The following is a 15,005-nucleotide window of genomic DNA, read 5'->3' as shown; positions in this document are numbered from 1 at the left end:
CAGAGAGGAAGAAAGCGTGTCCGTGGTGAAATAGCTGAAACCACACCAACCCACACCCTCCCATTCAGAAAAAAATACTGCATAAAGATGGAGCTGGGAGTGGGATAGACCATTCTGCTGCATAACAACAGGGGGAGGCTGGCTGCTTCTCCCCCCCGTCCCCCGCCCATTCCCCATTTTCCATTTGCAACTCTACTACCCAAGCCTTCGGTTCTCAGCTAGCAAGCTACGCCCTCTGTGCTTTGCGCAGTTCTTTTGACGAGATGCTCTGAGCTGTACGAATGGTCTATTTTCGCCCCTCCCTCCTGTAGACCCCCCCTATTTGTTGAGGCGACAGTGGACTCTTCCCAAGCAGGTGGACAGCAGACTCTATAAATAAGGGTGGGTAAGGGCAAGTAGAGGCTGCATTGCAAAACAGCGCAGGAGGGGAGCGTGGGTTGCGTTTGCTCCACTTATACACGCGTTTGCAGCCCCTCTGCTTGCTTTGCACAACTGTTTGGCCTCTTGCTGGGAGGAAGGGAAGAGGCGCGTGTCCTCCTGTTAGATTCATGTTGCCCACGGAGGTCGGGGAATTGCTGGTCTCGCAGGGGATGGAATTCTGGACCAGCCCTGCCTCTTACGACGAAGTCAACGGGAACACGGAGCTGGCTGATAACACGGACTTGATACCCCAGGAGCTGGAGGAGGGTAAGAAGGCAGGGGGATAAATGGGAGGTAGGGTTGGGAAGAGAGGGCAGCGCGGGTGCGAGGATTGATATTGCGGTCTCTGACCTTCAGTCTCCTTTGAGCTCCTGAAGATGTTTGTGAACAGACGACCTGACTTGGTGGTGGGGAGATTGCAAAGCATTGTCTCTGGACCCAGATGCTATATGGTAGGGATAGACGATGGGTTTCTGGTGTGTATGTATATAAAAAAAATCTTTATCCACCTGTGTGCTGAGATGGAACAGAGTTGTTGGAAGGCTTGCCTGTTAGTATTTTACTTACTGGACTTATGCACCACTTTTTTTCTCCCTTTACAAAATGTAAAGCGACTTACAATATAATGCAATGCAAAAATCAAAAGCGAGATGAAACTAAAACAAAAGGAAAACTAAAAACAGTAATATACGTTTAAAAAGCAGGCCAACAAATCCCAGCCACCCAGAGAGGCTGCAGTGTCTGGACCCTGCTATACCTGACTGCAATAGATGCTGGGCAGGTGGGTGTCTGGGAGAAGCTGGCAGTTACTGCCTGTAACCCACTTTTCTTCCAGAATGTTATCAAGGAAGTGTGCCTGTTCTTTTCCTCTTTCTGTAGGGCTGGCATTCCCAACCCCACCCAGGCCCTGCCCCTGTGGCTTCAGCATCCACCTGACACACACTTGCAGGTGTGTGCTTTCTCCACCACTTCGTTGTCACGGCTGAAATAGCCTCCCTGGTTTTGTTCCTGCTTTTCAGGGATGCTCTTGAAGGCCCCAGGAGCGCAGCCAGTTTTAAGGGACAAAGCTGGCTCCCAGCTTGATGGTTTAAACCACTTTGTTGGAGCTTGCCTCTTCAGGCTGAGAAAAGAACCCAGAAGTCCCGACTGACTCTCACTTTACTCCTCTGAGTTCTTGTTTGTTTTATTTAGCATTGCACTTCCATCCCACTTTTCCCGCAAGAAGCGCAAGGTGGTGCACATAGCTCTCCCCCCCCCTCTGTTTTTAGCCTCACAACCATCCTGTGAGGGAGATTGTGTAGAGAAACAAGGCCTGGCCCAAGGTCACCCAAGTAGCTGAGTCAGGATTCGAACTCTGGTACCCCAGGTACTGGTTGGACACTCTAATCTCTACACTGACACCTTCCTCAGTTGGGAGTAGAGAGAAATCTGGAGTCTGGGATCACCATTGTAGGTAGATGGTCTGTCCTGCCTTTCAACAGGTGAATTAGATCAAATGACCTTTGCAGATTTTCCCATCTTAATTCCCACTTCCTTCTCTTCTTCACCCACCAAAGCGAAGCTGGAAGTGAAACTTCATGATATTTGGAGTTTAAGATCCCATGCAGACAGTTAAACAAAAATTATATGGGTGTGTGGCAATTCATTACTGTTTACTGGCATCTCATAGGGAGGAATGGGGCCAGGCCTGATAGTTTAAAGAGCCCAGGAAGTGTTTTTTTGGAGTGAGGGAGGAGGAGAATAGCTGTTTTCTTCCCCTCAGAGTTGTCTCTCTATTAAACTGACAAAGAAGTGTTCCTATTAGACCCTTGTTTAAATGTAATTAAGCATGGTGATTTTGAGGGGCTGGGTGGTCTCCCTTGTGTGAAAACAATGAAATGCTTGAGGTGAGCAGAGGGTTCCCTGATCTATAGAGAGAGAAGTTTTGTAAATAAGAGTTTTATCAACATTTCCTGTAGAAGAATGTTGGTCCTCTAAATGCAGGGCAATCAAGGACAACAGACTTCGAAAAGGGAGGCGCTCCGTTTTCTGTTAAAAAATAAATGAGGCGTCTGAGGATCTGCACAATCTCTGGGCCTCATATGTTCTTTCATACATGTTTGTATAGGAATAAGACCTGGCTTTGGGGGAAAAATGTATTATGCAGGATCACTTGCCAAGAGAACTGGGGACAGACTGCAGGTTCCTTTCGTTGTTGAATATATACATTTTTTTTCTGTGTTCATATACAAAATTGCCATGTGTGCAATGGGACGCTGGGAGTTCAATAGAGCTGAATTCACATATGCCTCTCTTGATGACTCACCATTAGATTTTTCTGCACCTGCACTTATAGGAAAAGTTGTAGGAAAATAAATTATCTTGTGGTTGAAAGGATTCCAGGTGATGGGGGAGCACTGCCTTTGAGGTTTGAAATGCAATGGCTCGTTCCTACATGCAATGCCATGGTTGGGTTATGATCGAACCTTTGAACTTGCTTGTGTGAACTTGGCTCCATATTATTTTTTCAATGGGTTTTTTAATGAACTTGGAGGTGTGGGGTAGGAATGTCCACTCAATGCTTCATAGGAATGCTCTGCAAAAAGCAGGTGTCCTACCAATTGTGTGGTGGTCCCTGGGCAGGATAAGGTAGACCAGCCTTGCAAATAAGACAAGGAAACTCACTAGTTGAAGTCTTGGGTGTTTTGTCTGAATATGCTGCATTGTTTGCTAGGTATTGTAGTATATCAGCCTTGGTGTGACCAAGGCCCCTTGCACCTCCAGTAGTTTAGCATCACTGTTAGGTTTTAATAGCTGACTTCTTTCTTTCAATTGGTGCTGGCTGGTGTCCTTTGGGGACAGGTAGAGCAGAAGACAGGGAGAAGGCGGAGCTGGTGCCAATGGGGACTGGTAGGGTGGGAGGCAGGGAGATCAACAGTAGGGGGCGCCAGAGCTAATGCCACCACTCTCTGATTGGTTGCAAGAAAGAAGGCAGTCAGGTAGGGGCTGGCTGAGCCTGAGAGCAAACTCAGGTGGGTGGGGCAGGCTCTCATTCACTCTAATGCACCATCCTTCTCTGCTAATTTGATGGCATGCATGTGTAAGATTGGTTGCTCTTTTTGTGTGTGTGTAAGCTGCCTGAACACAATTATTATTATTTTCTAAAGCTTCCTTGGGGACACTGTTCATGAGATCAGCCAATACGCTCATACCTATGTAGGGTGTGGAATATCCACCAATACTTAAACCAACATCCAAACAATTCTGTTCCCAGCTACCTGTTTCCTCCTTTTCCTTGGGGCTTTTGTGTCTCGAGTTGACCTGCTTCATGGGCCAAGATTTGGGTTGACCGTCTGGCTGCGAAAGGGATCAAGGATGCCTTCTGCCTGCATCCCATTTTGAAGTTTACCTCACGGTAGCTGCCCATTGTTTCATTTATCACTATTAAGCTCCTGGATTAAGGCCTAAATAAAGGCCTTAATCCGAAAGCTCAATAAAGATAAAATAAATACTGATCATTTATCTTCCTTCTGAAGTATTGAGGGGGTATTTTCTCTCCAAGGTATTTGAGGGCCGTTACAATGAGAGACAGGAGGACAATATTTCTGTTTTAGTGCTTATTGATTTATTTTATATATAGAGAGAAAATGTCGGTTTTATTGCTATGTCCTGCCCTGAGATCACTTGACAGTGAAGGGAGGGAAGGAAGTTTTGTAAATACACTAATATAATGCTGAAACAGAAATTAATTTCCTTTTGGGGAGACCTAGTGGCTGTGTTTTGCTTGATGCTTAGTAATTCTAATTCTGCTTTATGTGGGGTGAGAGAGTCATTTTCCTTCCAGCACACTGACACTGGGTTTGGGGCTGTAGATTTTTCTTTCAGCTTGCTGTTCTTAAGCCTATTGAAAGTGTCCTGGCTTGTTTGAAATGTATGGTGTTATGTTATCTTGTGCTGTGTACTATATAGATTATTTGGTGTGACGTATGTGTGTGGGGGGGGGGGCGTGTGTGTAGGATTTAGCCTGGAGGCAAGACTTGAACTTGTTGATCTGAGCTCTGTGGACCCATTGGAAGCCATATTCCACTGTGGCTGCAAGGATTTCACCTGTTTAAAAGCCTTGATGAAGTGCTTAAAAAACAATGTTATTCATTAATCACTTAAACATGCTCTTCTTTCAGGCTTGGACAGTTTTCGAAATTCGCCAGGTGCATTTTGCAATTGCCATGGGTCCAAATGTGACCACATGAAAATCTCTGGATGCCTAGAGGACCTGAAATATTTTCCTTGAAGCTTGAACTAGTTTTATTCTGGATTGTTTTGTTTAATGTTTTAATGTGTTGTAACCACTTTGTTCTTTAAAATATAAAGAGGCATAGAAAGGAAATGAGCAATATTATCAATATTCATCCAGCGGGGAGGGGAATGGCACCTGGATGTTCCATTGTGGCGACTGTAACCTAGGTTTAAGGTACCATTTGGCGCCTAGCTTACATATCTGAGTTTCTAGCACTGCTACCCAGAGATGCCAGGGCTTGAACATTTCCGCATCCTCCTGCAGACGGAGTCATGATCTATGGATCACGTGTATTGCCAGCACCCTGGTCATTGTTCATCAGGTCACTCTTATCTCCCCTGTGCACCAACCACAGCAGAAAGGGAGCGACTTGTAATAGCAAAATTGTCGGGAGCAGACATGTCTGAAAGCTGGGGGTGTACCAATGTTTAGAGTAAATAATGGAAGCTGCCTGATATGTGTAATGAACCACCCTTTGACAACAGGGTGCTCTCGATGCACTAGCTATAATGTGTAGACCAGCCTTTCCGATGGAGGGCAAAAAACAGAAGGGGATAAAAGTGAAGCATATTCTTAACATGCCCCTAAAGACTTCAGCTTTGGAAATCCCACTAGCAACAGCGCTTCACATGCCTTGCACTTAGTGATCCTCACCACACCCCTGCAAAGTAGGTCAATACTGCTTACTTGAATGTTACGGCTTATAACAGGAGGCTGCCTGATGTGTTTTCAAAGGGGGCATATTTTGTAACGCTAGACCCGGAAAGACTGGAATGTCCGAATCCTTAAAATCTTGGACACTGACTTATTTCCTATGTTTGTTGTACCAAAAGCAAAGGAGATGGTAGAACAGCAAGTCCGTGCTGGCTATGCAGGGGAATAGCTAGGTGAACAAGGGCCACGGGCAACTGCGCAGCTGTCTTGTTTATCCCTGCTCTGCTGGAATTCATGCTCCAATTATTTCCAATTATGGCTCATATGGATGATGAGGTGCCAAAGGAAGGGGGTCCCTGTATGGCACGAAGGGGGCTGGGCAGGCGGGCGGGCATGCCGACTGCAGGACCATCATGGCGTCTCCCCGCTGTGCAGACATGCCACTAGGCACGCACGCAAGAAAGGAGGCGGGGTTAGCTGGCTGGCTTGCTTTAATGGCAGCCGGGTGGGGAAGGACCAGACTGGGTGAGGGAGTGAACAGGGATCATAACCGCTTTGACTGTGGCCCGACTCCATTGTGTAACAGCCTCATCCGAGAAGTGCATAATGGGATTTGATGTCGTCTCCGATAGTTCCAGCTAACCTACTTTCCTTACGTCAGACGGCTGTGGCTGGGAACAGATAGGCTTAGCTCTGCAGGGCAATGATCTGCAATTGCTTGAACCCAACAGCGTAAGGGTGAGAAGCCGAGGTGAGCAGGAGGGACTTATTTGGGACCGTGGCTCTGAGTGAAACCTTCAGAGCGTTCTGGATCTCTGGCATCCCCTTGCTTGGACATTTCTCTGCTCCCTTTATTTCAGACTACAGTGGTACCTCAGGTTACATACTCTTCAGGTTACAGACTCTGCTAACCCAGAAATATTACCTCGGGTTAAGAACTTTGCTTCAGGATGAGAACAGAAATCGTGCTCCGGCAGTGCGGCGGCAGCAGGAGGCCCCATTAGCTAAAGTGGTGCTTCAGTTTAAGAACAGTTTCAGGTTAAGAACGGACCTCCGGAATGAATTAAGTACTTAACCCGAGGTATCACTGTATTAGTGCATAACTCCTGTTGTAACGGTTGCAGGGGCAAAAGCCCCCAAGCAGGGCAACATGGTTCCTGGATCTTAGATCTCGATTAGATCCGGTGGAATGTGAAATATTCTTTCCCCTCACCTACAGCAGATTGTGCTTGAACAAAATGGAAATTTAGAGGCAACTGTTTACAGCTGATTTCCTAGTGGGATGGGTCGTATCTCTGAGGTGGATCACATGGTTTGCCTGAATAAGGTCCCAGGTTGAACCCAGGCAAGGCAGCGAATCACTCCTTGTCAGTCTGCATAGACAGGAGGTAGCCAATGTGTTTTCCTTCAGATGTAGTTGGACTCCAGCTGCCATAATCCCTAGCCGTTGGTCATGCTTGGGAGTCAGGAGACCAACGTCGGCAGGACAACAGCTATCCTTGATATTGACAATATTGAGGTGGATGGACCAGTGGTTTAACTATGCATAAGGCAGCATCCAAATACAGCCTAGATCTAGGCCCTCGAGCTGCGGTTCCCCCATCAGCTTCATCCAACATGGCCGATGTTAAGTTGTGGGTTGACATAGCAGACGACACAGCAATTTCTCCAAAGCAGCTCTTTATTTGTAAGCTGGAACAGAACTAACTGAGGAGCTCAGTCAGCCTGCTTATATGGAGCTCCAGAACAATGTAACTGTTGCCATTTTCTAAAACTAGCCAATCACTGAATGTCACTTTCGATCCTTCATTTGCATACAAACTATCCAATCACTGAATGTCACTTTCGATCCTTCATTTGCATAACTATCTACAGTATCCCCCTGCTGGCCCAGGGTGAGAACTTCAGTACATAACAGCCGACATCCAAGAATAATGGAAGTTCTCCGCTGTTGTGGGGAAGGTTTCTCCAGAGTTCCCTAACTACTTACTACACGCATGACCTTGAGTGCCTTTTAGAAACAAAAAAGCTTACTATTGTGCTGAAAATTTTGGAGAACAGGTTGAATCACATTGGATGAAGCATGCATCATAAAGGCACTTCAGCCCAACAGAGGCCATTGTGGAAACATTCTTTTTGTTTTCTTCTGACAAACATATGCTGAATTCTTCCTGTCCCTCATTAACATACATCCACAGAGTGGATAAAAATCAATGATTTTTAAAAAAATAAAAAAGATTTTTTTTTTTATTTACATTGGATTTTTTTTATTTAAAATGGATTTTTAAAATAAAATGCTTTTGGAGGAAAAATCTTTCTAAAGCTAGTTTTCTATTTAAGTTACATTATACAGTAGTCCAAAGGCTATTCATCAGGGAATAAGGATTTGTTTTAAGTTTTTCATGTGTGCTAAAACTCAACAAACATTATACATTATACATTTGCTATAACGTTACTGTTTAAATTAAATAAACTGTTTAAATTGTTTTTAAGGAAATGATTATTTTTCTCCTTCCAGTAAAGTACAGCAGAAAAGTTGTCCAAATATAAACAGTTAACTTATTAAACCTCACAATAATTTCATAATTATCTGTCAATGTACTTCTAATAGTATAACCAAATCAGCAATTCTTGATATAACTATAAAAACTACTCTGAAAATTTATTATTCCAAAAATGAAATTTTCATCTGGTTGTAAATATTAAGATTATACCAGCAAGAATGAGTCTTTCTGTAAAAAAAATGATTTAAATCAAGTCTTACTGACTAGTGATTTAAATTGATTTGATTTCAATCAAACCCACCCTGTACATCCATAAGACGCCACACTTATAGATAACCATTTTGTAATTGACATCCTGTTGTCGGTCCCTTTCAGTGGCTCCGCTGCACAGTTCCTGGCTTTAAGAGGGGAGAGAGGTCACTTCCTTCAGTCTCTTGTATTTGGAAATGTCAGATTTTCCCTTGCAAAGAAAGACCATGAAGCCAACCTTAGCTAAGGAGCCTTGGGCAAAAGGTGTGTGTGGGGAAGTGATGCAAATCTGATTGGAACTGACACTGCCCTTAGAGAGAGGCTAAATAGGGCAAGATTGACTCCGTAGAGGAGCTTGTTTGAGCACCGGAAATGTCTCCTTCAATCCCATCTTGGCCTGGCTGTTTTTCCTTTTTTTCTCTTTTCCAGCTCGAGACAACATGCATTTCGCTTAGCACCAACACGCTTCTGCTTCGGAACGGGACGTTACTTGTCCCTGCCAGGAACCAAATTTAGTAAATGCAATTTATGCCATCTACTTGGCCCTTAGGCTAGAGTGGAGCATTTTCACACACTGCATTATAAAAACACTTTTGAAGCACTTCTTGCGTTCTATGTGAATATTGTTAACTGTGGGCTGGAAAGTGGGAAGAGAGCAGTTTATAAATGGAGCGAGTCTTCTGGCCTACGTAGCTGACATTGTTGTGTTACAGATGTGCGGGAATGAAAAAGGTAATTGTTACCTGGAAAAAGCTTAGGATCTGGAAAATCTGGGTTCAAATTCCAGTACAATGGTACCTCGGGTTACATATGCTTCAAGTTACATACGCTTCAGGTTACAGACTCTGCTAACCCAGAAATAGTGCTTCAGGTTAAGAACTTTGCTTCAGGATGAGAACAGAAATCGTGCAGTGGCGGCGCGGCGGCAGCAGGAGGCCCCATTAGCTAAAGTGGTGCTTCAAGTTAAGAACAGTTTCAGGTTAAGAACGGACCTCCGGAACGAATTAAGTACTTAACCCGAGGTACCACTGTAGTCTTGAGGGTTCACTGAGTGGTTTTAAGCAAACATAGAAAGTGGGAGTGTCTGTGACTGTTACTCCTTGCAGAAAACCGGTTTCTGTAGTGCAAGTTTTTTACAGTTTTTTTAAGATGCATGATTTTGGCTAAAGAGATGGAAATGTGGTTTGGTGTGTGTGTGTGTGTGTGTCTGTGTGTGTGCTGTTATTGTTGTTAAAAAATAATTCAAAGGACAAAATCAACCTTCTAAGTTGAAACAAATGTGACAGCCAATGCAGCTGGCACAATACAGTACTGGCATAATGCTAGCAGAATGCTTGACTCCGTTGTTTTCACAATAAATTTGTGCGCTAAGCTTTGGGGAGTGTTCCCTCCTCCTGGAATAAAATTATCTCATGGCTGGGTGTGTTCTATGCCAGCACCGAAAAACTACTGATGATGATGATGATTACTATTATTAACAACAGAATTCAGCATTCTGCAAATCTCCACTTTCATGATTTACCGTAGTTATAAGTCTCTGTCCATAATGGCTGAAAACATATGCTTTGAATAGTATGGGAGGTGCCTGCTGAACAGGGATGGTGATGGTGCAAGGTTCTTAAAAAACTTGTGTCATCGCACAAATTTGCATTATATTTGCATCTGCTTCTTTGTAAGTGTGAATGCAGATTTGGGCTGGATTTCAGACTTGTGGGGGCAGAGGGAACCTCAAACTCTGGCTGTTGTTGTCAGGGCATAGGAGCCAACTCCTAGGGGCTAAGGGTGCTTTGCCCCCACCCAATAAAATATTTGAGGGGGCCGAACCCACCCTAAAGATGATGGGCATTGCCATTCAAATGGTATGTGTGTGTGTGTGTGTGTGTGTGCGTGCATCGCATCATGTGATCAGTTATATGTGGCAGGGCTTACCTGCCCCCCCCCCCAATATTTTATTCAAGTTGGCACCCTTGTGGCAGGGCTTTCTCTGATGAGCAATAACAGGCTTTTCTGAGCCCAGTGCATTGGATGTGGATTGGGCCCTCAACCCTGCCTGAAATCTGTTGGCCACAACAGCTTGGGTAGATATCAAAACTTAAACAAGCCTAGGCAAATAAAGATGGCAGATGTCTTGGGGTCTCGCTGGCACTCTGGTATGCAGTATGCCCAGCTGCTCTGTAAGCAAAGGTTGTTTTTTTTAAAGATCATTTGTGTTTGTGTGTGTGTTTTCAGTAGACTTTATTCTGGTGAAGGGGATAGATAGCTCAGCAGCTGAGCCACTGCTTTGCATGCAGAAGTCTCAGGTCTCAGGTTTAGTCCCTGGCATCTCCAGGTAGGACGCGGATGGCGCTGTGGGTTAAACCACAGAGCCTAGGGCTTGCCGATCAGAAGGTCAGCGGTTCAAATCCCCGCGATGGGGTGAGCTCCCATTGCTCAATCCCTGCTCCTGCCAATCTAGCAGTTTGAAAGCATGTCAAAGTGCAAGTAGATGTATAGGTAGGAAGGTAAACGGCATTTCCGTGCGCTGCTTTGGTTCGCCAGAAGTGGCTTAGTCATGCTGGCCACATGACCCGGAAGCTGTATGCCGGCTCCCTCGGCCAATAAAGCGAGATGAGTGCCGCAACCCCAGACTTGTCCACGACTGGACCCAATGGTCAGGGGTCCCTTTACCTTTACCTTATCTCCAGGTAGGGCTAGGAGAGACCAACCTCTTGCCGAATATCCTGGAGAGGTGCTGCCAGCCAGTGTCCACAGTGCAGAGCTCGCTGGAACAATGGTCTGGTTCTGTATAAGGCAGCTTCAGGCTAGAGAATGAATTAAAGGTGCCTCAAGACTCACTTTTTTGCAGGAGGGATATAACTGCATTCCCAAACTTCAGGTTTGCACATTTGAAATGGAATGATGAATGACTCTATTGCCCTAGTGCAACAAACCCACTTTAAAAAAATGACCGGACTATTTGCTGCATGGAAATGCTGGTGGTGTGTGTGTGTGTGTGTGTGTGTGTGTGTGTGTGTGTGTGAATGAACGATTGATTGAAAGACACACAAACACTCCATAAGCAAATTGGGACGAATGCAGGATGAATGTTCATTATCGTGTAACTGCCCCGTATGCATGCTCAGTAAAGGCTGGATATGGTCTGACCTCTCTGTAAGCTATGCACAAAAAACCAGGGTGCATGTTGAACAATCAGGCCATCTTGAGGGGCCCTAAGTTTTGCAAACTTAAGAGGATGCATGCGAAATATGTTTAATGTGCATAATTCATACAGATCACAGAATTCAGATTTACTTTGTTTAGGATTTTGCTCTTTGATCTTGATGCTTTGTAGCACGAGGTACACTGCCCTAAGTTGGTCCTGCCTTAACAGGATTACTGATGTACAGATGTCAACTAACTCTCCCCCCCCCCCGCCCTCTGTTTTCCCACAGTGCTCTGTTCTGAGCGGGTTAGCAGGATCACTAAGACCTACCATGACATAGATGCCGTCACCAGCCTGCTAGAAGAGGTAACCTTCTTTTGCTACTGACTATTTGAAGATCAAACACTGCGCCAAGTCCTGTTCAAGTCATATAGTGGGGTCGGAGAGTTGAAAGAAAAAAATGCATGCATGCATAGGAAAATGATGTATAGATAGTATTTAACTCCAACTAAATTACCGTAGCTAAAATGTATAGAATGAGAAGAGGGACGCGGGTGGCGCTGTGGGTTAAACCACAGAGCTTAGGGCTTGCCGATCAGAAGGCCGGCGGTTCGAATCCCCGCGACGGGGTGAGCTCCCGTTGCTCGATCCCTTCTCCTACCAACCTAGCAGTTCAAAAGCACGTCAAAGTGCAAGTAGATAAATAGATACCACCCCGGCGGGAAGGTAAATGGCGCTTCCGTGCACTGCTTTGGTTCGTCAGAAGCGGCTTAGTCATGCTGGCCACATGACCTGGAAGCTGTACGCCGGCTCCCTCGGCCAGTAAAGCAAGATGAGCGCCACAACCCCAGAGTCGGCCACGACTGGACCTAATGGTCAGGGGTCCCTTTACCCTTTACTTTTATAGAATGAGAAATAAGAATTGTTGGAAAAGTAATGCTAAAGAAGGGGATTTTTACCATATGTGGTGGGCATGCGATAAAGCTGAACTATTTTGGGAAAATATAATGAGTTAAAAAAAATGTTTAAGTATACCTTCCCCAAAAACCCTGAAGCATTTCTGTTGGGTATGACAGGAGATGAAATACCAAAAGTCGACCAGAAATTGTTCATGTATGCCACTACGGCAGCTAGACCTTTATTAGCCCCAAAGTGAAAACAGCAAGAATTACCGACGGTTGAAGAATCACAGATGAAGATGATGGACTATGCAGAATTGGTAAAGCTGACGGGGAAAATCCGAAACCAGAGTGACCAAGTGTTCCAGAGAAAGTGGAGTAAATTTATTCAGTATATAGACAATCATTGTAAACATATAAAGACACTAGCAGGATTGAGATAAACCTCACAATGTTTAATAGAAAGAACCTTCTACATGTGCTTGAAGACTAAAATAATTGTTATGTACTGAGTTGAATAGGATCCAAACTGCAGCAGTCTGATTGGTCCAATATTAAGGGAAAAAGCTAGAATTGAGATGATAACAAATGTGCGGAAATATGATGTAGGTATACAAAAACCAGATGACAGGATGGAGGGAAGTTGAGTGGCTCAGTAGAGCTAAAAAATTGTAAAAGGAAATAAGACGTTATATTAATGTTAAAAATGGAAAACCAATAAAATATATATAAAAAGAAAGAAATCACATCTGGCAATCAATGTGCCCCTTTAGTTTCAGATAGCACATGGGTAGACGAGTCTAAAAAGCCCAGGACACAAACTTTCATATGCCCCTCTAGCAGCTATGGTGGGTCATTTACCAGAAGTAATGTATTCAGCGTTTGCTCTGGAGGTGTCTACTCAATTTTGACCAAACTAAGCCTTCTGATGTATATTTTAATCTAGGAGGCTTAGTGCTCTGACATAGCTCAGTTGGTAGAGCATGAGACTCTTAATCTCAGGGTCGTGGGTTCAAATCCCGTACTGGGCAAAATATTCCTGCATTGCAGGGGCTTGGACTACAGGGTCCTCTTGCTCCCTTCCAATGCTACGATTCTACAGCTCAGCCTACCCTTGTACTATCTGAAACCCAAGGGGCGCGTTGGTTACTGGAGGTGAAATATATTTGCATTATGTTCAGTTCTCCTACCCCACTGATAGAAGTGATGGCAGTCCCCGATAGATGGATAAAGCCAGCTGGCTATTCAACAGTCAGGAAAAGTCCCCCAAGAAGGATCTTTGTTTGGAGTGGCATGGGCAAGAAGGGAATAATAATAATAATAATAATAATAATAATAATAATAATAATAATAATAATAATAATAATTTTTTATCTATATCCCGCCCATCTGGCTGGGCTTCCCCAGCAACTCTGGGCAGCTTCCAACCAAATATTAAAATACCGTAATGCATCAAACATTAAATGCTTCCCTAAACAGGGCTGTCTTCAGATGTCTTCTAAAAGTCTGGTAGTTGTTGTTCTCTTTGACATCTGGTGGGAGGGCGTTCCACAGGGCGGGCGCCACTACCAAGAAGGCCCTCTGCCTGGTTCCCTGTAACTTGGCTTCTCGCAGTGAGGAAACCGCCAGTAGGCCCTCGGCGCTGGACCTCAGTGTCCGGGTAGAACGATGGGGGTGGAGACGCTCCTTCAGGTATACTGGACTGAGGAGCTCTTGAAAAGTGGATGTTTCAGAATCAAATTTCAGCAGGCAGCATGGAGCAGGGAAGGGAGAAGGAGGAGGCAAGAAGCCTGCTCTGTTATAACTGCTCCTGGGCTTTCCCCCCATCCCCACAGAAGGAGCATGACCTGGAGCTAGCCGCCCGCATCGGACAATCGCTGCTGAAGCAGAACCGGAGCTTGTCGGAACGCAATGAACTCTTGGAAGAACAGCTTGAATTGGCAAAGGAAGAGGTGAGGAAGCCCCTTCCGGTGCCCGTTGCTGACCAGGGAGGAAGCTGACACTACGTACGCGTACATGAAACATGGGGAGTTTGTTTGCCCCCCCTCACCACCCCACTCGGGTTGGATAGGAAGTGGAGAGATAAGCTGAGGGCTGGGAGAAAAAGTCAGCTGGTTGTGTGTATGGCAGTAAATGCAGGAAGGATGCGTGCAGGGAATATATTTCTGTTGGGTGCATAGGGTACTTCTCAAGCTTGGGTCCCCAGCGGTTGTTGGACTACAACTCCCATCAATCCTGGCCACTGGTCCTGCCAGCTAAGGATGATGGGAGTTGTAGTCCAACAACTGTTGGAGACCCAAGTTTGAGAAACGCCGCTCTGTGAGCTGCATCCAGCTGAAGTTTATTCAGAATAGGACCGCTGAAATTAACAGAGCTAAGTTGGCCGTGTCGGTGGGTCTGCTGTTGAGTAGAACTAGCATTGGTTACAATGCTGTAACTTACAGCAGGGGTGAGGACCCTCAGGCGTAGAGGCCAAAGGTGAACTCCATGCCTCTCTATCCAGCCCTTAGGACTCTCCCTAAGGGCACGCCCCTCACCAACTCTACTTTGCACCCTCCTTGAGTCCTTTTGCTTTGCTGGAATGTGTCCTTGAACTGTAATAAGGCCTCTTGCTTGCCTGGATGGAGAGATGGGTGTCTGTGTATTAAAGCTTCTGGCTTTGCATGGCTGGAATGTAGCCTCCTCAATGAAGATAGGATGTATAGCTCAGTCAGTAGAGCATTGGCCTCTTAATCTCAAGGTCGTGGGTTCAAGTCCCAAGCTGGGCAGAATATTCCTGCATCAAACAGGGTTTGAACAGATGACCCTTTTAGTCCCCTCTGATTCTTTGCTGTGCTCAGTTTTGCCTCTGACACCACTGG

General features: G+C 45.3%; 1 protein-coding gene across 4 annotated transcripts in view; it reads left to right on the top strand.

Annotated features, from left to right (window-relative positions):
* Positions 1–202: 202 nt before the first annotated feature.
* LOC308571039 (trafficking kinesin-binding protein 1-like) overlaps positions 203–15,005 on the top strand; it is a 32,714-nt gene continuing 17,911 nt past the window's right edge. For 3 of the 4 annotated variants that reach the window (XR_014001262.1, XR_014001263.1, XR_014001264.1), the window contains exons 1-3: positions 204–687; positions 11,535–11,611; positions 13,980–14,096. Coding sequence is in view for 1 of the 4 variants with exons in the window: in XM_081166298.1 (XP_081022424.1) it covers positions 549–687; positions 11,535–11,611; positions 13,980–14,096 (333 nt within the window). In the remaining 3 variants the exon portion in view is untranslated. Of the gene's footprint in view, positions 688–11,534; positions 11,612–13,979; positions 14,097–15,005 lie in introns of all 4 variants that reach the window. The other variant, XM_081166298.1, reaches the window with a different exon arrangement.

This window comes from Podarcis bocagei, assembly GCF_964188305.1.
Source record: "Podarcis bocagei genome assembly, chromosome: 13".
Classification (NCBI taxonomy): Eukaryota; Metazoa; Chordata; class Lepidosauria; order Squamata; family Lacertidae; genus Podarcis; species Podarcis bocagei.
Note: the sequence above shows the minus strand (reverse complement) of the source record. Positions and strands in the feature narration are given on the sequence as shown.